The sequence below is a fragment of the Fusarium coffeatum genome (genome assembly GCF_003316985.1).
Source record: "Fusarium coffeatum strain FIESC_28 chromosome Unknown BRIP53273_contig_395, whole genome shotgun sequence".
NCBI lineage: Eukaryota > Fungi > Ascomycota > Sordariomycetes > Hypocreales > Nectriaceae > Fusarium > Fusarium coffeatum.
The window spans coordinates 1-26928 of NW_022158184.1; the positions used below are offsets into that span (position 1 = coordinate 1).

Here is a 26928-nt window from a genome sequence, read left to right on the forward strand (position 1 = left end):
GAAAAAAAAAAAAAAAAATCACCAGGAAATAATCAGACAAAACCGGGGGAATAAACTCACCCAGCTCTTGAGTGTTAAGATCGCTGAGCGGGCTGTGATCAAAGATGGAAGCTCGGATGGCGGTGATGGATGACTCTGAAAGGAGGCAGAAACGAGACAAGGGTTATTGGCTAATGTAGCTACTAGTACTTGTCGCCTTGCTTCAATTGCATGAGCTAAGCCCTTGAGTCGTGGAATTCTTTTTCTTTTATTTTTATTACTATCAGAAAAGTGCCTGAAGCCGATATCCGAGTCAATTCAATGCAGAGGTTAAAGATGAGGTGCGCTGAAGCGAGGGACATTCAGTGGAGGGAGACCCGCTGCACCAAGGAGAGGACAGCATAGATGGATGTACAGCCCAGTAAAGCCAACAATGTACTGTACAGTGCTGCATACATCCTCTAGTACTAACCTATCCATGGATCGATCCATGTCACTGGAAGGATTCTAGAGCTTCCATCTCACCATCTGCACGCTATAGTAGCTTGACTTTGACTAATGGATGCGGTGGTATCGATTCGTGGAAACGCCCAAAGAATTACCACGAGCTTGGTTATCTTATTGCTACCGATTTCGCATATACAGTACCGTCCATACCTACACGTTTGCAGTGCAGTTCAATACAGTACAGTACTTGCAAAACAAGCACGATCTGCAAAGAGGCGTATGCAGATGCACGATCCGACGGGAAGGCGATCGAGAGCTACCATGTACTCGGGACGCGAACCTTTTCCCCCCTACTATCCAGCCTCACTCAGTATCTACCCCGAGTTCTGGAGATTGCATCGAAACGTAGAGATACAACCTCACTAAGCAGCTTCCATTTTTCTTCGACATCCATTGGATACCTCCTATACCCTAGGTACCTCAGGTATTGTAGGTACTCAGTACTAACCTGAGTATAGTACTCAACTGCCCGGTGGCTGGCTGGGAGGCACGCAGCGGTACTTGGCGACTCAGATGCCGATTAGATCCAATGCAATGCGATCCATGTAATGCAATCCATGTGATCCATGCGATGCAAGGCAGGTACCTAGCCAATCCCAACTGCAGCTTTTCATCCACTTGACTGGAAGGAAGAGACACACCTGACACAATAGTACGGTACTGTACAGTACCTAGATACGATGACAACGACAGCCTCACGACCATAAAAAATCACCCAAAACGTAAGGACGTGAAAAGAAAGGACCTACCTAACTACTAGTAGTAGTCTGCTAAGTTAGTTTAGTAGTTTATCCTCTTATATTCCTTTCTTGCTTTTTCCGACGCCAACGTCGCTTGACCCAGTATCGATTGACTCCATCAACTCCACTGTCCCCATCGCTTTCCTCCCCATCCGACGCCGGCCCGTCGAATGCTGACGATTCGCAACCTTTGGCCCAAAAGGACCTACTTACCTACGCAGCTTTACCTTACCTTGCTTTGCTCACACACAAACCCCGTAGGGGAATATACATGTTGCGAAACTACGTTACACAACCACGGACTTCCCGGGTCTCAGATACTATAATTCCCATTCACAGGTCTTGACGCCTACCCAAGTATATCCAAACCCGGCATTTTTCGGCCTAGGATCTACAGTGCTCTGTTGGAGATCTCCTACTCTCTACCGTTGAAAGCCAGCGGAATACGCCAGGGGACTATTCTGCGGCATTGTGGATGCTTCATCTATGTTAGCACCAACAGACCGGTGAGATAGCCCGACGTACTGGCGATCGTCCTAACTGTACCTACTGTACAGAGTACGTCCTGCAGTACAAGGGAGAGGGGCAATGAGCCGGCCCTGGCGCGGCATCTGACGGCGTCACTTTGGATTGACCTTAGAAGAGAAGAGGAACGAGGGTCCATCATTCCAGAGCCCTGGTGCCCGCCAAGGCCTGGGGTTGGGCCGTGGTGTACGATGTGGATGGGCGACCAGGGTATTAGATCGTGTTTGTTAGGGAAATTTCCCTTGATCTTCAGATTTACCACCTCGGTGCAGCGCACAGACTCTATACGAAGCTTCTGCTGCCCGCTATTCATTTGGACGGAGGTTAAGCTGGGCAGGCCAGTCCGGCATACCACCTCCAGACACTCTACCTGAAAGCCAAGCCGCTTGAGGGAGTCCCCTGGACCTGATCGCAATCCAGCCATCAACAAGCAAGTCAGCGTCGTGGGCTCCTTGTCGCTGTGACCCTTGCGGAGACGAGCAGTCACAACTTTGCTTTTCCTTGTGTCGACGCCAAGCTCTAATACAGCAACCCCCCTAAATGGTCTGACCAATAAGACACTCAATCGCCGTCCTGTTATATTCTTGCCAAACAGGAGTTGTTTTTCTCTTTCCTGCGTTGGCTTCCTTGGAGTGTCTATGGGAACGTTTAAGGAAAGGGAAAAAAGAAAGAAAAAAAAAAAAGTATACGAACTTAGAGAGCGAAGCAAACGAACATGAGGGAGCTTTTGTCCAACCTGGGTTTAGCTCGTCGATTGACCCCGTCCGCGCAAGGACGACATATTTCGGCATCAATGCTGATCACCGAATTTTGAGGTCAAAGTTAGAACAAAAAGAAAGGATACAACAAAGGAGACCCCACCTCCATCGAGCTGGCCCACACTCTCTTTCAAGGGCAGCGCCACGCAACTCCCTGGCAAGTAATGACAGCTTCAGTCTGGCAGAAAGCCGATGTGACAGGTCTGATGCTACCACCGCTGGGCCCCAGCGCCCACCGAGACTACGGCCCTGGGCTGCCTACCGATCGTCAAGAGATGGGAGCATCATCCTTGTGGTAGGGTGTTGCGTACCTGTTTTGTCTCGAGAAATTCCCGTGCTTTGTTCTTGGACCCCTTGATCTTACCCTTCTCAGCCCTCCCGATCCATGTATAAGCCGCACTATTGCCAACCTTTAGTTAGTTCTCAGAAACCATAAATCCCGTCCAGCTTCCCACCTCCTTCAGGTCGTCTGGATCCTGACATCTTCAAGATTCTTCCTATATTGTTTCCTGATCCAAGGTTTAATTCCGCTATCGACTCGCCATCAAGACAACCTTTCTGTCCTCAAGACTCAACTGTCTCAACCAGAGAAATAGCATTCAACACCGCCATGCCTCAATCTCTATTTCCCACTACCTGCGTGAACTTTCAGGATGATCAAGAACAGATGGAAGTCTTGACACACCCTAACTCATATTCAGAGTGCGCAACCTTGATATCACCGGCTCTGTCGCTCGGCTTCAGATCTCATAAAGTACCTGGAACTCGCTGTCCTACGTGCGCTCTAGCAGGAAAAGAAGTCTGGGTGATCCCAGGCCGCGCCTGCGGCTATTGTGGAACTCCATGCGTCGATTAAGAATCATCCAATAGTTAAAGTGAGTTTCATCATCTTTCGGATCCAAACAAGTCACTAATTATGTCAAATCAATCAGAAACATTATCAGCCACTGAGATGCTCAATAGTACATGCGTGGCAGTTTTGAGGGGCGACAGAATGCCGACCTTAACTCAAGTCACAGCTGTTGGAGCACGACATCAGCAACAGAATTGGCAAGGCTTTGCCAGCAAGAAACATGAATCGTGGCCAAGAAAAAAAGCGATGGGTGGAGTAGAGCTTTATGCAACTCATGGTGCCAAGTAGACACCTTCATGCCATCTGATGGCACAAACAACACTTGCCTCTGTTCTTTCGGAGATTGGGCAGACATCTTAGAAAAGCTGCAGGGCTCCTCTATGGACGAGTCAACGTTTGACGGGCATCTTTGGCATATGCTCCTTTGTCCTGACTAAGCACGAGTCACGTCAACCTCCGAAGTGGTGGTTGAATTAATATATGATCTGGGGATTGGAACCCAAGTAAAAGCCATGCTATCAGCATCTTATGGGTACATCGATGGTTGACTTGCACCATCCGCAATGGCACCGTACAGCTCCGCCGGGTTTCTATGGGATAAAACGCATGAGTTGCATAAGACGATCGAGTGGTTAGTTGATCGGATTGACGGCAGGGATCTAAGGACCAACCATATCAGCCATGTACAGTACACTGGATGGTAGCATGGGTACTTCATTATGTGTTTGAACTTTTACAGTAACGCGGACCACGATTTTCTATAAACTTATGTAATCTCATAATACAATAACTTTTTCCATAGCGCAACCCATCTCCTGACTCGTGAGCACTCGTCTTTCCACCCCTGTTGCAAATGGCGTGCCTAGTAGATAGGTACCTAGACATGTAAGACAACGGAGAATATAATCGGTATTGTCTGATCGCCTTTCTCATACCCTGCGCCAATCCCCCTTGGCATGCGTAGGCCTGATAAGAAGACTGAGACATATCGGTCTAGACTCTTGACCTGGCAGACCCAGGTTGGTATTCTTCATTAAATGACTCAAGTGACGCCATAGGACTGCTGGAACTGCACTGACAGATACTACAGTATGTACTTTGATACCTGCTTGGTCCGAACATTGTGGTAAGCTTACCAGCTGTCAGTTACTACCCCTGTCCGAGGTGTTACTTCAACCCATGTATATGTGTATTGAGCATTATGCAAGGGCTGACTTGAATGCGATCAGCTTACATACCTACTTGGTGCCGTACTACTGAGATGAATAGACAAAGTGATATACATAAACATGCGGGGACTGAGGAGTACACATGAGTGGAAAAGCCGTCCAACTTCAACCTTGCGAATATCAATTACCGCATCTACCCTTGATGCAACTAAGGACGGTCCATGGAAGAAGCTAATCCAAGACATTGTGGGACTCGGGGTCCGGGACCGGGTGTTTATGTCCGTTAGACACAGAGTCCGGGATTGGAGGCCGGCCGTTGAATTAGGCCGGCCCCGGGAAGTGGATCAGGCTGGGCTCTAGTGGGTCACAGAGGTTCAGTCCCTGATGAATGAAATTGGATTGCTCTAACTCGCTGAATAGCCGCGTGAAAGGGCAAGACCGGACCCCACCAGAATCCGCTAAACGCCTGTCACATCTCCCGCCCCCGCCCCCTCTCTTCCGAGAAACCACAACGGCGACCTTCGAGTTGTGTCGATTGCATAGCCTGATCTCGTCTCAATTACTTACTGGAACTCGCTAATCCCTGACGCCTCTGGCTCAATAAGCTACGCGTGGTCATCTGGGTGAGTCCGGGCGTGGTAACCTCTCCGTGATCAAGAATAGTACGGCACGGTCCGGCTTAACTTGACTCGGCTCGGCTCGTTTTGCTTTGCTTTGCTTTTTTGCTTTCCTCCGAGGTGAAGCAAGGGGTACATCGGCCGAGGACTTCGTACCCAATGGCAGCTACCGAGCAGAATGGCATCGACATTCTTTGCGATGCCGCTGGCTCTGACATGTTGCTCTCCTCGCTCTTCTCCCTAGCAACACCCGTTCCTGCCCCCGACCCGCACCAACGAATCCAGCCGCCTCTGCAGCAAGAACAACATGAGTTGCAGCACTCGCTACCTCCAGTGTCACCTTCGAAACACCATGTATTCCAGCAGCAGCTTGATCCCGTACTGCGAGAGAATTCTGGAGAAACACCACAGCGATCTTCATCCGTACTGCCCGCCAAGCGAAAACTCTCGAATGCGTCCGCCTCCTCACCGTCTCACGTCTGTCACATCTGCCGTCGCGTTTATGAACGCGCCGATCATCTGACAAGACACCTCAGATCCCACGAAAACGCCCGACCGTATCAATGCACTCGCTGTCCCAAGCGTTTTAACCGCGCCGATCTCTTGACACGGCATGAAACTACCCATGATCGAGACGGGGCCGCCAAGGATCGTCCCTTCATCAGAAGGAGCGATCGAGCCGCCGAGGCATGTCTCAATTGCGCAGCGTCAAAAGCAAAATGTGAGGATCAGAAGCCGTGCAGTCGATGCCGCAGTAAGAGCTTGGCATGTCAGATGCCTGTCAGGCGAGGGAACCAATACAGAACATCGGATTCGCAGGCTGGCATGTCGCCCTCGGATAGTTCGATGGTCGCTTCTACGGGGGGGAACGACAGCCAGGCATTTACTGCTGGCGATGCTGCTTATGCTCTATCACAGTCAGTAATCGCAAGCCAAGAGCATGCAATTGATTCCACTGTGGATTATAATACTGCCTCTCTCCTTGGCGCTTCAAGCTTTGAAGATGCAGCAGAAGAATCTCTGTACTTCGCAGCGTCACAAAGGTTGTTCCCAGACTTTGGGTTTTCCTGGGATTCAGACTTCGGGTTGATCAAGGCCCCACGATCGAATACATTTGAACGAAGCCCCGAGTCTGGAATGGGCGCCAAAAGATCTCGTCAAGCCTGTAAAGATGCGAAGACAGAAAGCTTACACCTTGGAAGTTCGACATGGGTACTTGAACCTGAGACCAGCAGCCAAGCAGGGAGCCCAGTGCCTCCTTCAGACATAATCTCATCTTACTCACGGGACAGCCTGTTTGCTATGGTCCTCTCCAACAATCCTACCCCAAATCGGGTGCCGTCATTCCCATCGGCTGACCTTTTGAATTATATGATTGAGACATACTTTGTTGTCGAGGATTTCAAAAGCGAAGCCTTCATCCACAGATCGTCCTTAGACTCGACAACGACTAGCCTTGATCTCATCTTTGCTGTTGTTTCAAACGGAGCTACTTACATATCTAATCCAGCAATATGGCAGTTTGCTCTGGCTCTTCACGGTCTCACTGCAGGCATAATTCAGAAGGTATGTCTTGAATGCTGCCGTCCGACAAAACTATTTCTCGTTATAATTGAACGGAGCAAGGATTTAAGACGGTTGTCTAACCATCGGTAGCTTGAATCTTCGAGTGTGATATTACGGGACTTGATGGTGTTTCAAGCCTCTATGCTCCATCTCGAAACTGGACAGTGGAGTGGCTTTAACCAACAAACAGCAGCAGCAGAAAGTTCTGCCCCGCAGCTGATGACCGTGGGTCTGTTCTGACGATGATTCCTGACTGGCAGGCTAATGTTGATAGTTACTTCGAAAGACTGGTAGAACAAGCTTCACGTCGGACACAAATGCTCACACGCCTAACACTGGCGATTCCCCTGAAATAGTGGAGTCGAAATGGCGAAGCTTTGTTACATTCGAGTCCTGCAAAAGGTTCTTTACATAGCTGCTACTAAAGTCATGCCATACTGACTGGGGTATAGATTAGCCATGCGGGCATTTCTACACGACGTGCAATCATCGATATTATCATGGAAAGGGCCCACACTGGCGTACAACGAGCTTGAATTCGCCCTTCCAGCAGCTGGCGATCTCTGGAAGGCCAGCAATTCGCATATGTGGTGCGAGTTGCATACTGGCAAGGGAGTGTCGCCTGCTGGCGATGTTCCACGGCTTTCAGATATCAGGGACTGTATGGCTTTTGTTACTGAACCAAACGCCTGGGTGGATATCGAGAGTTGCTGCAAAGTTGCCCTGCATGGGTTATGGGGACAAGTGTGGACTTATCGTTGTGCCATTGCCCCCCGCCACAACTCAACTTCAGATCACTCGGGCTCTGACGTCCCCTTATGGGCACATTCCCTCTACCAGAGTCTCTATAGTGGTCTTCGAAGATTTTCAGACAAGGTCAAGGAGGTAAAGACTTTTGGTCCTGAGCTTTTGCTCCTCTCGGAACTGTTCATGATGATCCTCCATGTCTCGCTGAATGATCTGCAGAGTCTCGCAGGCAGGAAGGGCGAGGAAGAGTCTCGAAGAGCTGCGCATTCTTTAGAGAAAGGCTGGCTACCCAGATTGGAGTCTCGTCATGCTGTTTGGCATGCTGGGCAAGTGCTTCGACATGCGGCACAGTGTAAATCAACGACACTGCAAGGATTCAACGCCATGGTAGTGTATTTTGCTAGCCTTACGCTGTGGGCGTATGGTATGGTCTCGCAGCAGTCAACAAATGACTACCAAGGGGCAGGCGACGAGACAGTCTCTTTGAATGGACCGGAGACGAGTGAGTTGACAGCATTTCTCGAGCTTGGCCAGGGCATACCGTCCCTGGCGTCACCGGGAGGGATGCACTCTCAGTTGGATCCCGTGTCAGACTATGCCGCAATGTTGTCCCTGGGTCGACACATTTTTCGACTTAACTACCCTGCTACCAATGAAGCCATGCCGCCGCTTGTCGAAGGCCTATGTCGACATCTTGTTGACCTACAGTCTGGGGTTAATGGGCAAGTGGCAATGGGTACTTTGTAGATAATGCTCTGGGAGGCGAAAGGAGTGGTGTGCCTGTTTTCTCTATTGTATAGGTTTACAACAAAAGTGATTTGGTGTTTTTTGATGTATAGCAAGCCAGCGAAGGAGTTTGTAAAGAAGGGTACAAAGGAAAATAACGGCTGCATGTATATGTAGTCAACTTTTTGGGGAAGTAGGGATTCGGTCAGAATTGGCCATGGCTGTTTCTGTAGAGAGAGAGAGAGAGAGAGAGAGAGAGAGAGGGGGTGTTATGTACCCGGGTGAATGGTTAATTGTGTAGTTAGGCTGTGAGCCTGGAAGTAATCCAAATCGGGAGTGAACTAGGGATGCAGCTTTACTAGAATCTAGAACAATCCCGTGTCTGCGATGAAAGAAAGAAAGGGGGGGGAAGATGCAAGAAATGCAATAATGTGGAAGATAATTCTCCCGCCAATGATTGAGTACCTACCTACCTACCTACTACCTTAGTACGTAGGTAGGTACGGATAGTTGGGAGTCGGAGATCTGATAACTACTACCCACCTAGGTATGTAGTATATAGTAGGTAGACGACCTAGGCCAGACCGTGGGGACGGGGTAGAAGAGTTGATTGGCCTGTGCTGTTCGGGCTACCTACCTATCAAACAACCGAATTTAGGTTATGTAGCCTTCTTGGAAGCTTTGAACTCAGCTTAGGAGCCTCAGGTAGTTAGTTGATGAAGAGCATACTATATGAGCCAGCACGCTTATGTCAGTGAATGTCATGAACAACCTACTGAGGTAGGTAGGTACGTACCTAGGCAGATATATTCAACTGCTTTGGCGGTGGCGGCATAACAAACGGGAAATCGCGGGGTCGAGAGCGGAATCAGAGGTCATTGATCTTGAGTACCTGCATTCGTGAAAACGATGCAAAATGATTGGCTCTTTTATCTTAGTAATACGAAATAACCTCCGAGGCTCCAACCGCCGTCGGCACCCCCGCGTTTGACCCGCATACAACCGCCTTCTCTTTGTTTTGTCCCCTGTTACTTCTCCAAGCTTTTGCTTGATCATTCATATATGAACTCCAGTCTCGTCCAGGCTCTAACTCTCTCTTCTAAACGAATCATTCCTAGCCTTCCTTTCAGTTCCAGTTTCAGTAGCATATCGAGACCCTTCACCCAAACCACCACTGTCAAAATGGCCAACCGTGTGCACCGAATCACCATGTTCAAGCTCCCCAGCAAGGACGATCAGGCTAAGCTGCTGGACCAGTACCACAAGCTTGATGCCGCTCAGCAAAGGGTGACCTTTGCCCAGTCTTCTATCATATCTAGCGATACTAACCATTTTCAGGACGGCAAGCCTTATATCCTCTCCATGGTCGTCGGTGCCGCTGATGAGGATGCTCGATCTCAGGGATACACCTTTGTCTCCAAAACTGAATTTGCCAGTATGGACGACATGAAGTACTATGATGATGGCTGCCAAGCTCACCAGGCGCTGAAGGATTTTGTCAAGGGCAACCTCAGCCCCGAGGGTGTCATGACTGTTTACTTTAAGCCCCAAGCTATCGGTGGTGCTGACCACTCTTAAGCACGATATATAGATAGAGGAAACAACCTGGTCATTCAAAAGTTACCCTGGAGACTTTGTGCTGACAGAATGAGAAACCGTGCTGAATCAAACCACTCGACACATTTGACTTCCAGGCACTAGGAACCCGATATTGTATTAACTAAATAAAAACAACACCAATAAGTAACTCTCAGTCTAAGTCATGGATCTTTGGATCAAAGGATACGACCTTGCCGGTCAAAACCTCGCATAAGTCTTCGGCGGGCCGACATTTATTTTCCTGTTGATCTTGCTTCTTCCTACGTACAAAACTCCGCCTAGGAAGAATTGGAAAGAATCTGTGTTCTTCCTTTCTTGCATCGTGATAAGACTTCCTGAGATCCTTGACAAGGTGACATCTTTTGTCCGCGCACCATTCGTTATCCGCCAAAGCCCTTTCTATAGTGTAGTAAGCCTCGTCTCTTTCTGTTAACGAAACGAAGGTGCTGTTTCGGTTGTGGTAGTAGCATAAAAGATGTGACAGTTCTGGGTGGTCGTTGATGTAGTGGCTCATCTTTGTCCAGAGGCGTTTGAGCCGAGGCTCAGCAAGCTGGACCTGATCAAGGACGCCCTGAATGTAATCTCGACCGATAGGTGTGATGGCGACTGCTTGTGTCATAGTGACCAAAGTCGTGTCTCCGAATTTGTAGCTGATAGCATCGAGAAACCAACGATTCGAGGCGACTACGCCTTGCTTATCAAAGGTGAGCAGCGTCAAGAAAACAAAACACCTCTCCTTCTCGCCTTGGTTATAGGATGCCGCCCCCCAATATAGATAACGCCTTGCTCCAGTACCGTACTGAGGGTGATTGGTGAAGAGGAATCTGATACCGTAGTCTGTCGGGTGCTCGAGATAGAGTTTCTGCCTGTCGTTCAGTTGTGAGTGGCATGCAAAGAACATAGGCGAGCTTGGCTTCAGTATCGAAAGGATCCGATTGAGCGTCTTGTCAATATAATCGTCCTCCCCGCATTCTGTTAGTGAAAAGGAAGTGACACCTTGAAGCGCCTGACTTGCGATGTCAGCCCAAGTCAGTATCGGCGCGGTCTCTGAGGGCGTAGGACTTTTCGGTCTATTACTGGAGACGGGCCTTTTGTTTTCTTCAATGTTCATCAACAATTCCAAGATGAGGGGTAGGATAGTAAGTAAGAGGGAGAGTATCATGCCGAAAAGAAGAGGACTTCAGGTGATTAAAACTGGGTGTTGCAAAATCTAAGAATTGATTAGACTCTGGAAGGTCAGACGTGTCATTTATTATATTCATCAACATAAGAAGAGTGAAGCCAAAATCATGCAGGAAGCATAAACTTTGCTACCTGGCAGAGCTTGAGGATTGGAGCAAAAGCAACACAGTCTTATTTAATTAGCGACTCAGTCATTACCGGATGAAATCAGATCTAAGCAGCATCAACAGCAATACTACGAGAGCTCAAGGGATTACCATAGACAGCAAAGAAAAAGCCAAACCTCAATTACACGGGATCATTGTGTATTTTTATCGATAACTCGAGGTTGTGTCTGTGGGCATCGTATTTTCCTGTCCCGAGTTCTGGTTATGTTACGGCATCTTCTTGCCCTAGCATCCTGACCCCTAATTGCAAGACTACCTAGATGACATCCACATCTTGTATATAGTTCTGATTTTAATCCTTAAATCTTTTCCCACACTGGTAGATGTCCCATGCATGAGCTTGTAGCCCCTCAGTTTCGATATCAACTGCAGAGTGTTTGGTGGCTTTCAAGCACAAAATGGATCGATCTTGAGCAAAAAGGGAAACCTACCAGGAAATGCACCAGATAAAAAATAGAGAATAAAAATAAAAATAAGGCTACTTCTATCCGGTTTTGAAGAAAGAGTTAAATCCTATGACCTGTCCAGTGAGAAACCTCGATGCCTCAAGTCGCTGATATCCTTCGTAACTTTGTAAAAAGTCCCCTCCCAAAATTAGCGATAAGTGATGAGTTTACAAAACTACTCATGGCCATTCTTCTAGACCCTTCTGTCCTATTCTTTCCTGCTCTATCAGTCTAAAAAGATCCTAGCTTGTGACGGAGTTCGCCAAGATAACGCAGCTTCTCGATGCTGACAGCAGAAGAATGTCCAGTTGTGTCCAGTTGATGGGTTTATTTGTGCATTTCCATACTTCTGTTCTGGGAACAAAGAGTCAATTGGTTAAAGGAAGGAATAAAGCAAAAAAAGAACAAATATGGAGATACCTCTATCTAGGAACAGTGGTTGTGTCTGGGGGGAAGAGTGGGATCTTTACCCCCATTTCTTGGTCCTTGTATTTCTTGTCATGTTTGGCAGATGATCTTGGTACGTGAGTTTTGATGTGATTTCATTTTCAAGCTTTCGTTCCCTGAGCTCCTTTGTCTTCGTTGTTCGTTGATGGACCCTGTGAACAGCCGTAGACGTCCAGGATAGAACCGTAAACTTTGACTCGGCACCTGATGAAGAAGCCTCCGTATCCTTCAACTGACTATTCTCACTTTCTGTTAGAGCTGGTGCTTTTAGTGCATCTTTATAAGCCTAGGAGAACTTTCTTAAATGGCTCATCGAAAATTCGACCACCAGTTCATAAAACCAGCAGCTTTGTTAACTATGAAGCACAGAATAGCGTTATGGCTATATACGCTAAGTGTCCATAAATAAAAATGCTGAGATTTGATATGTTTCTGAGTATAGCAGGGCCAGCCAAGACACTTTGAGTCCGCTCAACTGCATATAGGTGGATGGCTTGGTAACTGGGTCGAAACCTCTCACAGTGCATTAGATCTCACTGCATATCTTGCATTCTCTTCCTGCCAGATCTCGATACCCAGTCCACCCTACAGTCGTGCTCGTCACACGACCTTTTCACCAGACATTCAGGTCACCAGACAAATCCCAACACTCTCCTCGCACATTCAGCCTCTTTCTCTCTCTCTCACGCGCACCTACAGAGGTGGCCTAGATCAGATAGGCGGTGAAACTCCAAAAAGGTTGCAGAGCGTCCAAGACAAACATGGTCTCAATTTCCAACAGACACTGCCTTCTGTTCCTCGCTACAGGCCTTAGTCATTCAACCCAACAATGGCGTTGATAGAGGCCGTCTGTACAACCGGCTTGTCTCAAAGGGGACTCACATTCTTATCCGTAAGGTCTCTCAAGCTGCCCCGATTTCGGACTTTGCGATTGACCGACTGGCCCAAGAGCAACGCAGACCCTGTATTACAGTAGAAACTGTGATAGATATTCTAGAGCCAGTAGACCTAGTATTGTGTTGCCATGCAAGACTATGCGCCATGGTAATACAAATGAACGGAATTTGTCTGGCTTGTAAAGGGCAGCCGAGACTTTGCTTGAATAGACGAACAGAACGCGTGTTTGACTTGCCAGTGATAAGAATCAATGTACTAGGTTCTGGCTGCAAGAATGGCTCACTCTAGGCATTTCTAGTCCAGATCATCCAGGCCCTCAAGGCCAACCAGTACGTAGATATGGTACAGTCTCTTTTGATATGATCAGAAGAAAGGTTCCTCACCAAACCTTGCGACAATATAAACTTGTACATATAACATCCAGTCCCTGCTTATTGAAACATCCGAACACCCATATGCGGCGCAGTGAATGGCCCCCAATACTTCAAGACAACGCCAGATATGCCACGCAAGACGCCAATCCTATCAAGAGGAGCTGTGGTTGACTCGTATAATCAAAGACAGATGAAAAAAAAAGAAAAAAAAAAACCAAATAATGACAATAACTACATGTCAGACCGAGCGACGAATGCTCGACACATCGGTTATCTCTGTGGCAGATTCGCTACCTCTTCTGGAAGAGAAGTCATCCTTAGGGAAAGCTGTCAATCTTTCGAGTGGCGCAGGGTTTCGCTCCAGTGAGAATAGAGAGATGATGACCATGACAGAACAGACAAGCATCATAATCTTGATCTCCTCGGCAAACGCGTCGGCGTAGACGTCTTTGACCAGTGCTTGTAGGCTTCCTGCAAGTTGTAAGCTTGTAAGTGGCGACCGGTGAAGACTGTCGAGTTGTGTCGGTGTCAGGTAGTTCTTAAGGTACTCATTAACGTGAGAATTGAATATAACAGTGCAGCTCGAAAGTCCAATGCAACCTCCCAGGACGCGAGCCTGTGCAACAGCACCCTGAGCAGAGGCGAGCTCACTGCGTTCAGCTGCCAGGATACTGGTCATTATGGTTGCTGTCGAGAAAGAAAGGCCGACTCCAAGACCAAAAATCGCTTGGAAGGCATATTGGGATTTTGTGTGCGAGTCTGGTTCGGTCAACATTGACATCAGTCCGACACCCAGAAGCTGAAGACAAGAAGCGCCAACAAGTGTTAACGAGGTGTTGTTTCTTCGGCTAGATATTGCTCCTCCCAGAAAAGAGCCAACAGCGCAAGCCCCTAGCATGGGAAGGATATGGACACCTGCCATGAGCACCTCTTGGCGACTGACGATTTGGAATCGCTCCGGAATGATAATCGAAAGCGAGATGTAAGGGAATCCTGTGAATAAAGTGACGCTATAAGATGTAAGCGACCAGTTGAGATGGTTTGCCTCGTATCAACTTACAGTAGTCCGGAAGAGTAAACCCGGCGCAGCATCAGTCGAATTGGAAAGATGGGCTCGATGTTGCGCATTGGCTTAGGCTTGGTCTCGAGGTTGACTTCCCACCACACAAATACGAACCAACTGACACCGGATATTGCCAAAGCTGAAATGATCTCTGGGCTTCCCCAAGCAAAAGTCTCAGAGCCAGCCTGCTGAATGGCAAATACGAGAAATCCAGAACTGGCAAGAAGTGTAGCACTGCCGAGAAAGTCGATACTGACAAAGGCTCTCCATGAGAAGAAGTGGGCCACTTCTTCGTGTGGCCAAAGATTCGTGATGGTGAGAATCGCAATGAGGCCGAAGGGGATACTGACCTTGTCAGTGTCACTTCCAAGAGCAAAGCAAAGCAAAGCAAAGCAACGCAATCAAGTGAGTGTACTTACTTCATGTTGAATAACCATCTCCAATCTGATAGCTGGGAGACTGCACCGCCAATGATAGGACCTAGGACAAAAGCGACTGCGAGTGTAGCTCCAATCAAAGCCCCTATCAGACTGGGACTATGAGAGGGACCAACCTCAACCAGGCCGATTTGTGTTAAGCTGTACAATCCAGACGCTCCCATGCCTTGAAACGCCCGACATACAATCCTAAAGGGGATCAGCTTGAGAAGAGAGTACAAGTACAGAGCAGAACACGTACAAGGCTGTCATACTTGTAGCCGATCCACAGCCCTGAGAAAACCCAACAAAGATGACCCATGATACCACGAGCATGTTTCGCCGACCATAGATGTCACTCAATTTGGACACACAAACGGCGAATCCTATTGCATCTTGTCAAAATCTGTTCCCTGGTCCACGAGTTTCGGGGGGTATACCCATATACGTCAAAAGATATGCTAGGACGATCCATGGAGCGTTGGTGAAGTCGTTCAGGTCGTGCGAGATAGTGAAGAGCGATGTTGATACAATCGAGGTATCGAGGCTTGAGAAAAGAAGGCCCATGAGTAGGCTAGGGAGTGGGCATCTTGGTTAATAAGGGCATCTTGGAAGACTAAGGTCACTTACGATATGACAAGAACTGCCCGCCGAGGGCCAGTGACCGAATGCTTCCGCAACCCAATGGCAGTTGCAGTTATTGGTGTGTCTTCTTCTGCCGGGTTCTCCATCATCGCCATTTGACCCAAAGATGTGTTCGGGTAGGAAAGCGACATGCGATATCCACTGGACATTCTTGCTACTGATTCCAACTATATTTAGCTTGAGAGCTTGAGCTTTTGTTGAAACCTGTTGTCGGTCGAAGGTTGAATCGGGGTCTCTATCCAAGCTGTAGAATCTTAACTTCGGACGGAAGCAGGTGCCTGTGGCGACTATATGAGCCTCTTGAGTGGAAGCCGACGTCAACAAAGACTTTCGATAGAGCAGGTGCGACGAGGCAAGAAGGGTCTCTCAAGATAGGTAGTTGCTTCCCAAAAGAAGGAAAAGAGAAGAGAAGAAAAGCCAAAGTTTCATGCAGAGTTAAAAGAGTTGGAATATCTTTAATCGTCAAATCGAAAAGAAAGGATGCTTGCTTTTCATATCGAGTCCAGGCTTTTAATAGAGCAACAACAACGATACCTTGACGTCGATACGATATTCTTGAAACACTTCCAACATTAGACAGATGTCTTGCCGGAGAAGGCGAAGGATCGAATTAATATTTGAGACATGGTCCTCAACCGTTACACGACTACAAGCGAAGAGGCCATTCAGTTCCATCGCCAACCTCAGTCCTCACCCAGGACCAAGGAAGCAGCCAGAGCGAAGCTCAATCTCAGAGCAGATGAGATCTTCTCTGACAGTGGTACGAGTCCAGGAGCAGTGGCTATGACGGGTGCTGTGCTACTGAGGGCACTCTTTAGGTAAGACAGGGTGATTCTATGACCATCAGGTCGGTGATACGGGTGAGTAGAAGCTTTGGGCCCGGGCTCTTTCTGTCAAGATGTAGTTTGGAGTTTCCAAGCCCGCAATTCTATTCTCATGTTGGACTGGCCGTGTGGTATTTGTGGAATGAGTTGACACAAAGGAGACGGATTGTCAAACTGCTTTGTTCGTGACAAAATCCAGCGAGTTAACCGCTGTCTTCTCTTCCAAGCGAAAATACCTCGGCAATACTGTGGGACACTGCATATGTGTTGGTAACACATAGTATGTTCACTTCTCGTGGCTGGGCCAGGGCCTCGGCCAAACGACAAGTGCTGTCGGCATGGTCTTAGATTACATTTCGCCTACCTGTGTCTGTGCAGTTGCGAGATTCTGATATCATACCTAATGAAGAAGCTTCTCCATGTATCCGTGGGCTCTCAGGCTGGGACAGAAGATGATACTGGTGCCAGTACTCACTGGTACAATCGTGGTGCTGTTCATGGCTCGCAATGGTGTGTTGTTCAGGTTTAGCTGACTTCCCTTCCCTTGCACAAAAATACCCAGGCAAGACTTTTCTTGCGAGTATGGCTGAGCATCCAAGTCAAAAGACAAGAGCAGCAGCTCCTGGTGGATGGATAGCGACAGCCAAACGACGCTCGCCTGGCGGTACGCTGTGCAACCTTGTTCCGCCACATTTTCCCAGGTAATCGGATGATTCAGGAACAAGACGGCTTTTGATGGCGAGAATTTCTTTTGAGACACTGTGCTCGTTTAGTAATTCTGGGAAAGGTAGGTAGTCAACTTCGTTAACTTAGTTGACGAGGGAGACGAGGGAGACGAGGGAGACGAGGGAGACGATACCACGTGATCATGGGAACAGTTCACCTTGGCCGAATAGACTTCGTCTCGTCCGCAACTTGATCTCTAATCGGCAATTGTGAGATACGAGAACCTCCGTCTTCAGCCTATCATCCTTCTGTCCGCTCCATTGCGGGCCATCTGACGTCGTGCGGACCTGCTTCGGGAGGTTATCAACGGTTGTTCCGCTGTTGGCCCCCCTCGTGCATGGCATTGCATGCTTCATTTAGCCGTTGCGACACGGGAGAGCTTCCCGTCCTAGAAGCATCACCAAGCATGATGTGTACAAGGATAAGGTACTTGCTTGCCCGACCGGGGTGACTGCGACCAGCTGGCAAAGAGCATGTACAGTACATGGGGCTACCTTAGTACCTAGTCTACCGCTCGTATATGCTGACCAAGCTTGGCTAGGTTGGCTCCTCTTCCTCTCCTTTCCCTCTTGCATATCCTACCCTTAACCTTATCCTGTTGCAGCGGCTCGTCCCGTGGGGTTAAAACGTCTTGGATGGAGAAGAAGCAAGCCACTGAATTTTAGCTCCCAAGAGGCAATGAGCAAAAGTCCCCGCAACCAGAGTCATGGTATGTCATGTCATATCATGCCATGCTACCTATACACTGAGTTGACTACTTATCAACTGTCAGGTGCTCGTATCCGAGTATGTCGCAAGACTCCAGCTGTCAAAGTCTGCAGTTCCGAGGCCCAGCTTCAACCCTAGAAAGATGTCCACATTCTTACTCTGCATATCCTTAGTGTTGGTCTTCTGATACATTGGATCCAAGTGGTACTTCTGTTAGGCAGGATACCTATGAGTGAACTTTTGTAAAGTCAATTTACAAAAACGGGTTGCGGTTGGAGTTCATCAGGCCTCGGTTTGCCTTTGTCCGATAGGATAGACTTGTTACGGGCAATGCCCCGTTCCTATATGCCGGACTTTCACTCTCTGATCAATGCGGGGAGGGTGTGCTTCTTGGGACAATAGAAGCTCGGGAGTTTCTCAATTAAAAAGCCCGACTTCAAGTGCCGCACCTGGAGACGAAATGTCCCATGTAGCTTTGCCGTAGTGGTGGCGGGCAACATGAACCATTTCAAGCCGTATACAGTAGATCAGAAAAGAGTTGTCGATGCCTTTATTAACGTTGGACTCTATATCAATCAATCATCCAAAGAAGAAAACAATACATGATCCTCTCAACAAGTCCATGGGATATTGCAGCCAACACTGCATCTAGAGTGAAGCAGAAGCACGTTGCCGTTAGGAAAGCAGTTTGGCATGGCAATCTGCTTTCTCACTGACCGCCATGTCAGTCTCAAAGGAATCTTTTACTTCACCCGAACTGGTTGTTCTCCTCATCTGCCTACCTACCTAGCATCTTGAAGCTGCATTGCATACACACACCGTAGACTCTGATGTATCTCCCAACACAGACATAATAGACAGTACCTGGCCTCTGAATTATATAATTTTGATCAGTTGGATTCCTCCTGCACCTTCCCTGCTCTGGTTTCTTGTCTCTGCAAGGTATTTTAGTCATACTCCATGCCGTCGGCCAAACTTGGAGTTATCACGCCGACCGCGGGATGGGAAAGTTGTTGGCAGTGGCAGTGGCAGTGTTGTGACGGCACGGCATCGATCTTGTCAGATCATTCATTCTAATTAAAGATCTTGCTAGGTATCCATTGAGGCTTTTTAGTCTTCATTTAGATCTGTTCTTCAGGTGAAAGACCAAGAAGACCGAGAATAAAAGAAGGGACCATATTCATATCCTCGACCCCTTTCTCATCTCAACACCGAACAAGGGGATGAACAGCCTCCGTGCTCGTCATACAACACAACTATTGATTTAACACCCGTGCTTGATTTTAATTCTTCTATTGAACAATTAAAAGACTCGTGGGTCCTATTCTGGCCTGAGAACAGAACTGCCAGCCAGTGCTGGCCAATTAAACCACCTCCAGTCAGTCTACTGTACTGTTAGGACTGCCAATATATTTCAACTTGTTGGCACTGGCATAGACCTAGCACTTTTAGAACTTCTGTTATCACTGCCAAACTTTGAGAGATACTGTTCTATATTTCGTCATATTTAGCACGCAACTGCCCAGCTTATTCCTTCCTTCCTTCCCTTCTCTTCAACCTCAACAACCTTCTTGCTGTTCAGAGCTTTCCTAGACCTTTTTGATTTCTTCCAACACTCTCCAAAGAACCCAAACCAAAGATCAAGCTATATCACCTTCCCTACTTGTCTTTTTCTTTTTTTTGGGTGGCTTTTTTGAACGTTATGGAGGATGACATCGCGGTCGTAGGTATCGGCCTGCGGTTCCCCGGCGATGCCTCTTCTCCCGAGGAATTATGGAAAGTCTTGGAACGAGGAGAGTCTCAATGGAGCGAATTCCCCAAAGATCGTCTAAACATCGATGGCTACTATCATCCTGGTGGTGATCGTCAAGGTAGCGTAAGTCAAGCAGCATGCCAGGTCCTCAATGAAACATGGCTAACCATGCACCTTTCTTAGATCTCCTTCCGCGGAGCCCACTTCATCAAAGGTGACTTTGCCGCTTTTGATGCCTCTGTAAGTTTCTGAACCGTTCTAAAAAGAGAATTCTTTTCTGACGTTTCATCTTCTTCTAGTTCTTCTCGGTCGCGGCAGAAGATGCCAAAGCTATCGATCCTCAACAGCGAATCCTTCTTGAGGCCTCGTATGAGGCACTTGAAAATGGTCAATCTTTCCGCTAGCTCAATCAAGTCAATACTAACTTTAGATATTCAGCTGGAATTCGAAAGGAGGATGTTGACGGTAGCGATGCTGCAGTCTATGTCGGGTCTTTTGTCAAAGGCAAGATAAGATACATCAGCTGCTAGCTCGGATGTTTGCTAACTTTGGACAGACTATGAGCAAGTATGCCTCAGAGATCCAGATTGGCAGCCTCAATATGCTGCTACTGGAAACGGTATTGCCATAATGGCGAACCGCATCTCATACTTCTTCAATTTGCATGGCCCCAGCATGACCATTGACACTGGCTGCAGTGGCAGTCTTGTGTCTGTTCATCTCGCTGCACAGAGTCTGAGAACAGGAGAGACATCTCTAGTGAGTTTTCCCCTGGCTATTTGTTCGTGGGAGGATACTGACAACTTGTCAGGCGATTGCCGCTGGTGCTGGCATGATTCTTACCCCGAATACCATGATGCCAATGACGGCTCTCAACTTCCTGAGTCCCGATGGCAAGTGTTTTACTTTCGACTCGAGAGCCAATGGATATGGTAGGGGTGAAGGTATCGGCGTCGTCGTTATGAAACGCCTTTCTGATGCTCTCCGCGACAACGACACCATTCGCGCAGTCATCCGAGCTACCAAAGTCAATCAAGATGGTCATACAACAGGTATGTGAAATAGTTTCCTTGTCTTGCCCGTCACGACTGACTCTCAAAGGTATAACTTTACCCAGTAAGGAGGCACAAGTCGCCAACATCAACTCCATCTACGAATCTGCAGGTCTTGACTTCAACCAAACCGCATATGTCGAGTGTCATGGCACTGGTACCAAAGCTGGGGATTGGCGTGAGCTCAAAGCCATCTCTGAATCACTCGGCTCCGTTCGCGATGTTGATAATCCCATCGTCGTTGGATCGATTAAACCCAATATCGGCCATCTTGAAGGCGCTGCTGGTGTAGCTGGACTCATCAAAGGTGTCCTGACTCTGGAGCATGCCAAAATTCCACCCAACATCAATTTCGACAAAGCCAATCCTGATATCGATTTCGAAACCTGGAAAGTCAAGGTATGTACTTGGACTATTCTATTAACAAATCCTTACTCACCTTGAATCCTAGGTACCGACCAAAATGCTCGACTGGCCTCTTCCCGGTTTACGCCGCGTTAGTGTCAACTGCTTCGGCTTCGGAGGCACAAACGCTCATGTGATCATGGATGAAGCTCCTCGATATCTATCAGCTCGCGGGCTAAAGGGTAATCATAACTCTCTCGAGGCCTTCGACTCAGCTTTGAAGAAGCCCCTTCGCAAGACAGATTCCGAACCGCAACTTTTCCTCTATTCAGCGCATGAAAAGTCTGGCATTGGCCGTATCCTGGAGTCCCATCTGTCTTACTTGAATTCAAAGAAGGAAGCCGATGAGGCTTTCCTTCAAAACTATGCCTACACACTTGGTTGTCGCCGCTCCAGTCTGGAGTGGAAACATGCTGTCGTTGCCGAGTCTCGAGAAGACATTATCGCCAACCTTCAGAATGTCAACGATACCCTATTCAAACGAACTTCCAGAAACAAACAACCCAAGATATGTTTTCTTTTCTGCGGTCAAGGAGCGCAGTATGCGCAAATGGGGAAAGACCTTTTAAATTTCAAGGTTTTCCGTGATGCTATGGAAGCTGCTTCTCACTACATGAAAGTCGCTCTCGGAAGTCAATTCGACCTCCTTGAGGAGATACTCCAGGACCAGACCCGGACTCGCATATCTGACGCTAGAATCGCCCAACCTGCTACCACTGCTGTTCAGATGGCCTTGGTAGATCTTTTTGACTCATTTCAGATCACTCCCAGCTATGTTGTCGGGCACTCTTCTGGGGAAATCGCGGCGGCATACGCATCGGGCGCTCTGACAAGACAGGCAGCCTGGGAGGTTGCTTACTACCGCGGCGTAGCTGCCTCGTCCCTGGCGACTAAATGTCCGCCGATTCATGGATCCATGATGGTAGCTGGACTGCAGCCTAAAGATATCCCTGGGGTTTCAAAGGGCTCAAAGGCCGAGGTTTACCGATGCCAGGTGGCTTGCATTAACAGCCCTCGATCAGTGACACTTTCCGGGAGAGGAGAAAACATCCAGTACGCATACAAAGAACTCACTGCAAAGGGTATCTTTTGCCGCATCCTTCCAGTCCAGGTCGCTTACCATTCTACCGACATGACGTTGGTTGAGAAAGAGTATAAGTCTGCCCTAGGTCTTGTGAGCCCATGCGAGCACCGGAAGCCCGTGACTATGTTCTCTACAGTCAGTGGGAATTCTATCGATGGCAGCAAGCTTGATAAGGGGTACTGGGCCTCCAACCTGACCCATCCAGTTTTGTTCATGTCTGCGATCGACAATATGCTAACCCTCCCTCCTGAAGATTCTCCCGATATCTTTCTAGAGTTGAGCCCTACCTCGACGCTTCGTTCTCCAGTTGTTGACACCATAAATCAGTCGAAGCAAAACAACTCGCCCGTTTTCCGTTCAGCTCTCAGCCACAAAACTCATGGCCCGACTTCTTTGAAGCAGTCTTTGGCCGAGCTTTGGGCGTCTGGATATAAGTTCGATATAGAGAACGTCATTGCTCAAAGTAACTACGAAGTTCTTCCAAAGTGCTTGGCCGACCTCCCTCCTTATCCATGGAACCACACCAGGTCTTACTGGCACGAATCTCATCTCGGTGAAGCGAACCGCTTCAGAGTGTTTCCTCGGCAGGATCTTATCGGTGCTCCTACCGCCGATGCCATCTCCTATGAACCTCGCTGGCGTGGTTTCCTCCGTATCTCGGAAAATCCATGGATTCAGGATCACCAGGTACAAAAGACCATCATATATCCAGCAGCTGGCATGGTCACTATGGCTCTACAAGGAGCAAGCCAACTGGCGAAAGATACGGAGAATCTTCTTGGGTTTGAGATTCTCAACATGCGAATTGAAAAGGCCATGATTGTGCCAAATACTGCACATGGACTGGAGATGGCCATGAACTTCAAGCGTATCTCGACCTCCGGTGATCAGCAGCAGGATACCACCTTCGAGTTCTGTATCTACTCAAAACAACTGGATTCCTCATGGGAACAGAATGCCACAGGCTGTATCGAGATGCGATACAAACGAGGGCACTGGCAGGTCGCCTTTCATCAGTACCGTAAGAAGTTTGAGTTACTCAAGACAACGTGCAAGCAGTCGGTCGTTCCCAGGCAGCTCTACGAGCTCCTCGACATTGTTGGCATGAACTACGGTCCTACCTTTCGCAACATTACCCATATCCTCCAGGGGAACAGCTCATGCGTTGCCAAGATCCGCATTCCCGACACACGTTCGAAGATGCCTGCTAAGTTTGAATATGATCATCTCATTCACCCCGCAACCCTAGACTCAATGTTCCAGACACCCTTCGCAATCTCGAATGAGCCTATGGTTCCGACATTTATCAAGAGCATATTTGTCTCGGCAGATATTTCGCGCGACCTTGATAAGGGTTTTGATGGGTATTCTACTGCTACTCGGATAGGTCTTCGTGATGCTAGCACGGATATCGCCATGACACAGTCATGTTGGGACCAACCCTCGGTCGTTGTCAGCGGTCTTCACTTCACTGGCATCGCCAATTCAGCTCAAGCTGTGGGTGGCTTTCTTCCTAACAACCGCAATCTATGCACTCAGGTTTCGTGGACACAGGACATCACTTGTTCGCGATCTTTGACAATTGAGTCTCTCGCCAAAACGCTTGCCCACAAACTGCCGGGTCTCTCGGTTCTTCAGGTTGGCGGCAGCTCATCTACAGCACTGAACATTCTAAGTGCACTTGACTGTACTCGCACGCGAACGCCTTGGTTTTCTCGATACACACTGGGGCACACTGCTGGCAGCAAGGCTTTGAAAAGGCCTTCTATGGTCGAGGGAACACACTACGAACACTTCATCGAGAATCGGGTAATTGATGGCTCTGAGCCTTTGCCCAAGTATGATCTTATACTTGTTTGTGTCCAGAATGGTGTAGACACCCCCCGGCTTCTGACACACTTGAACCGGCCTGGTTTCCTACTGGAAAGCTTGCCACCTGGCGAGTTTGACGCTGTGGACAAAGAGGTTGTCGCCCACAGCTACCGGGATAACAGTGGTCAGGCTGTTGAAATGAAGTTTAGTGTTCACCGCGCAGATCCGGCCCACGATTGGCTTTCTGTGCCTGATGTGGTAATCCTTCTGGCCAACGAATCTCTTCCCGAGGCACGATCACTTGCTGGCAAGCTCATCGTAGAGCGTTATACTGTTTTACAAATTCACGTCATGCATCTCAGTGAAGTGATGAGCCAGCCAAACAAGCTCAAGGGTAAGATTGTCATCTCTCTTCTCGACTTCGCTACAGATAACCCAAATGCATACGTCTACAACTGGACGGAGGCAGAATTCAACGCTTTCCATACTGTTCATCAGTTAGCCAAAGGTATCCTTTGGGTCTCGCGCGGTGCTCATATGGAGCCTATGAACCCCAAGGGCGCCCCCATCATTGCTCTGGCACGCACACTCAACTCAGAAGATCCTTTGAAATTGTTTGTGACGTTTGACTTGAACATAAATACCCCACTGGACTCTCTCTCAACTGTCAAGTCCATCGACAAGATATTCTTGCAAAGCTTCGCATGGGCATCCAGATCTGGTCATCACGAGCTAGAGTTTGCCGAGAAGAATGGGACGATTTTTGTCCCCCGATTGGTTCCCATTGAGTCGCTCAACGACATTGTCGAGAAAGGGTTATCGCACAACACGACAAAGGTATCTTTCCACAGCTACCCACGTCACTTGAAGCTTCAAGTTGTTCAACCCGGTCTGGTTAACCCTAGTTTGATGTTCACTGCCGGAGCCAACGTTGCTCCGCAGCCTGGCGAGGTTGAGATTGTTTTCGAGAGTGCCCCTCTCAACTTTCATGACCTGGATACTGTCATGGGAAGGACATGGGATTCCGAAATTGGCACTGATATCTGCGGCCATGTTAGACGCGTGGGGCGCAATGTCTCTGGGTTCATGCTCGGCGATCGCGTCTGTGGCATTATCGCTGGTGGCTCTGTTCAGAGCAATGTCAATATTGACAGCCGCTTTGTCGCTAAACGATCTTCCAACCTTCCTCTCAGCCAGTGCGTCAGTGCTTACCACTGTCTTGTTCACGTTGGAAGACTCGGGCGCGGGAAGTCGGTCCTCATCCATGCTGGGGCAAGCACTTTTGGCCTCGCAGCTCTCAGCATAGCAGCTCATCTGTGTGCTGATTTGTTTGTGACCGTTATGGGGAATGACGCAGGGGATCAGCGAGAGTGTCTCCTGAATCTCGGCATCAGAAATTCACACATTCTTAATGCCGACACCGATAACTTCACTGCAATTATTCGCGACCGTGTAGAAAAAGGAGTTGATCTGATATACAACCCTACTCAAAAACTTCTCGAGGCCAACCTCAAGTGCGTTCGTCATGGTAAGTTCTTGCACAAGGAATTCGCAAAATCATGTTCTAATAGTTTACAGGTGGTACAATTATACAGTTCGCAAGCAAGTCCCCGAATCTCCCATCTACTCAACTTGGGTCCGCGACTGTTTCGATTATCAACTTTGACTTGACAACACTGATGAAGAACGATGTTGAGTACGTGGCGGAGCTAATCGAGGAAGTGGTCAAATGCGAAGAACATAAAGACAGACTGATTGTGGCGGAACGCTTCATCAAAGACATCGAGCTCCCCAACGTCACCGAGGCTCTAAAGGTCATTGATAAGAGCCCGCTGCGTGGACTTGTATCTGTTACCGCTCCTCCTGAGACGAACCCCATGGTTGAGATTACAACTTTGAAGCCTGTTCGAACACTTCATCAGGCTCTATCTCATACTGGCACTTACGTTCTTGCTGGAGGCCTTGGTGGCCTTGGTCGCAGTATCTGCGATTTACTGGTTCGAAACGGCGCTCAACATGTTGCTTTCCTATCACGATCTGGCGCTTCGTCTGAGTCTTCCTACTCCTTTATTGAGGATCTCAAGGTCAAAGGTGTCGATGCCCGTGTTTACAAAGTTGATATTTGCGATATGTTCACTCTTGCTAAAGTCGTCAAGGAGCAGATCTGTCGAGAAATGCCCCCCATCAAAGGTGTGTTTCAATGTGCAGCAGTCATCAGGGATTCGATATTTGCAAACATGACATACTCTGACTGGATGGAGGCAGTCAAGCCAAAGACTATCGGTTCGGATAACCTGGTGCAGGTGGTCTCTAGCAACTCGGAAGACCCTTTGTTCATCTTCCTTGCCAGCTCTGCTGGGGTAATTGGTAATCGTGGTCAGGCGAACTACGCTGCTGGCAATTGTTTTGAAGATGCCCTTGCACAAAAGTACCGCCTTCAGGGCAAGCATGCTACTTCCATCGATCTCGGACCTGTCCTTAGTGCCGGCATGCTTGCCGAGGACGATGGGATTCTTGACATGCTGCGAGCCAGTGGCTTCTACGGCATTCGACATCAGGACTTCCTTACTGTAGTTTCTTTTGCCGTCACTGGGGAAATTACACCAGAGATTCATATGCCCAGCCGCATCGTCATGGGCATTGGCTCCGGTGGTCTTATCCGACAAAATCAGCCAGCTGATCCATACTGGTCTCGCACTGCTCTTTATAGCTACCTCAACCTGGTTGATATGGCACCTCCCGATCTGAGTGCCGTTGATGGTTCAGCCAAGTTCGACTTGAAATCACTCCTTGCATGCTGCAATAGCATAGATGCAGCTGCCGACATCATTACTACAGGCCTTACGCACATGCTAGCCAAGGCTATGAACATGCTCCCAGAAGAGATTGACACTAGCAAGCCGCCCAACGTCTACGGTGTTGATTCTTTGGTCGCCGTTGGAGTCCGAAACTGGGTTGTTACAAACTGCAGCGTCGAAGTCTCGGTGTTTGAGGTCCTGAGCGACAAGACCGTTGCTGAGCTGGCCATGGAGATCGCCTCCAAGGGTGGTTTCGGAGCGGAAGGTAACTGAGGGACGTTGTAACATTGGTAAACATGAGTCAAGGGATTGAAAGTGAATCAGGATGTTTTATATACGATGA

The 26928-nt window shown here is 48.4% G+C and overlaps 4 protein-coding genes across 4 annotated transcripts; 3 read left to right on the top strand and 1 right to left on the bottom strand.

Annotated features, from left to right (window-relative positions):
* Window positions 1-5307: 5307 nt before the first annotated feature.
* On the top strand, window positions 5308-8208 carry FIESC28_11386 (uncharacterized protein; the record flags this gene model as incomplete). Its single annotated transcript, XM_031165510.1, has 3 exons — window positions 5308-6714; window positions 6989-7116; window positions 7167-8208. The coding sequence occupies 3 exons, from the start codon at window positions 5308-5310 to the stop codon at window positions 8206-8208; spliced, it is 2577 nt and encodes an 858-aa protein (XP_031010421.1).
* A 1161-nt stretch (window positions 8209-9369) lies between these two features.
* Window positions 9370-9765, top strand: FIESC28_11387 (uncharacterized protein; the record flags this gene model as incomplete). Its single annotated transcript, XM_031165511.1, has 2 exons — window positions 9370-9474; window positions 9526-9765. 2 exons carry the CDS (start codon window positions 9370-9372, stop codon window positions 9763-9765), a joined length of 345 nt encoding a protein of 114 aa, XP_031010422.1.
* Window positions 9766-13537: 3772 nt separating this feature from the next.
* FIESC28_11388 (uncharacterized protein) lies at window positions 13538-15345 on the bottom strand (the record flags this gene model as incomplete). The annotated part of the gene is made up of 5 exons (XM_031165512.1): window positions 13538-14309; window positions 14360-14725; window positions 14782-14988; window positions 15041-15164; window positions 15219-15345. The coding sequence occupies 5 exons, from the start codon at window positions 15343-15345 to the stop codon at window positions 13538-13540; spliced, it is 1596 nt and encodes a 531-aa protein (XP_031010423.1).
* A 4038-nt stretch (window positions 15346-19383) lies between these two features.
* Window positions 19384-26858, top strand: FIESC28_11389 (uncharacterized protein; the record flags this gene model as incomplete). The annotated part of the gene is made up of 8 exons (XM_031165513.1): window positions 19384-19557; window positions 19618-19674; window positions 19734-19821; window positions 19991-20193; window positions 20246-20486; window positions 20536-20885; window positions 20938-25315; window positions 25366-26858. 8 exons carry the CDS (start codon window positions 19384-19386, stop codon window positions 26856-26858), a joined length of 6984 nt encoding a protein of 2327 aa, XP_031010424.1.
* Window positions 26859-26928: the final 70 nt, after the last annotated feature.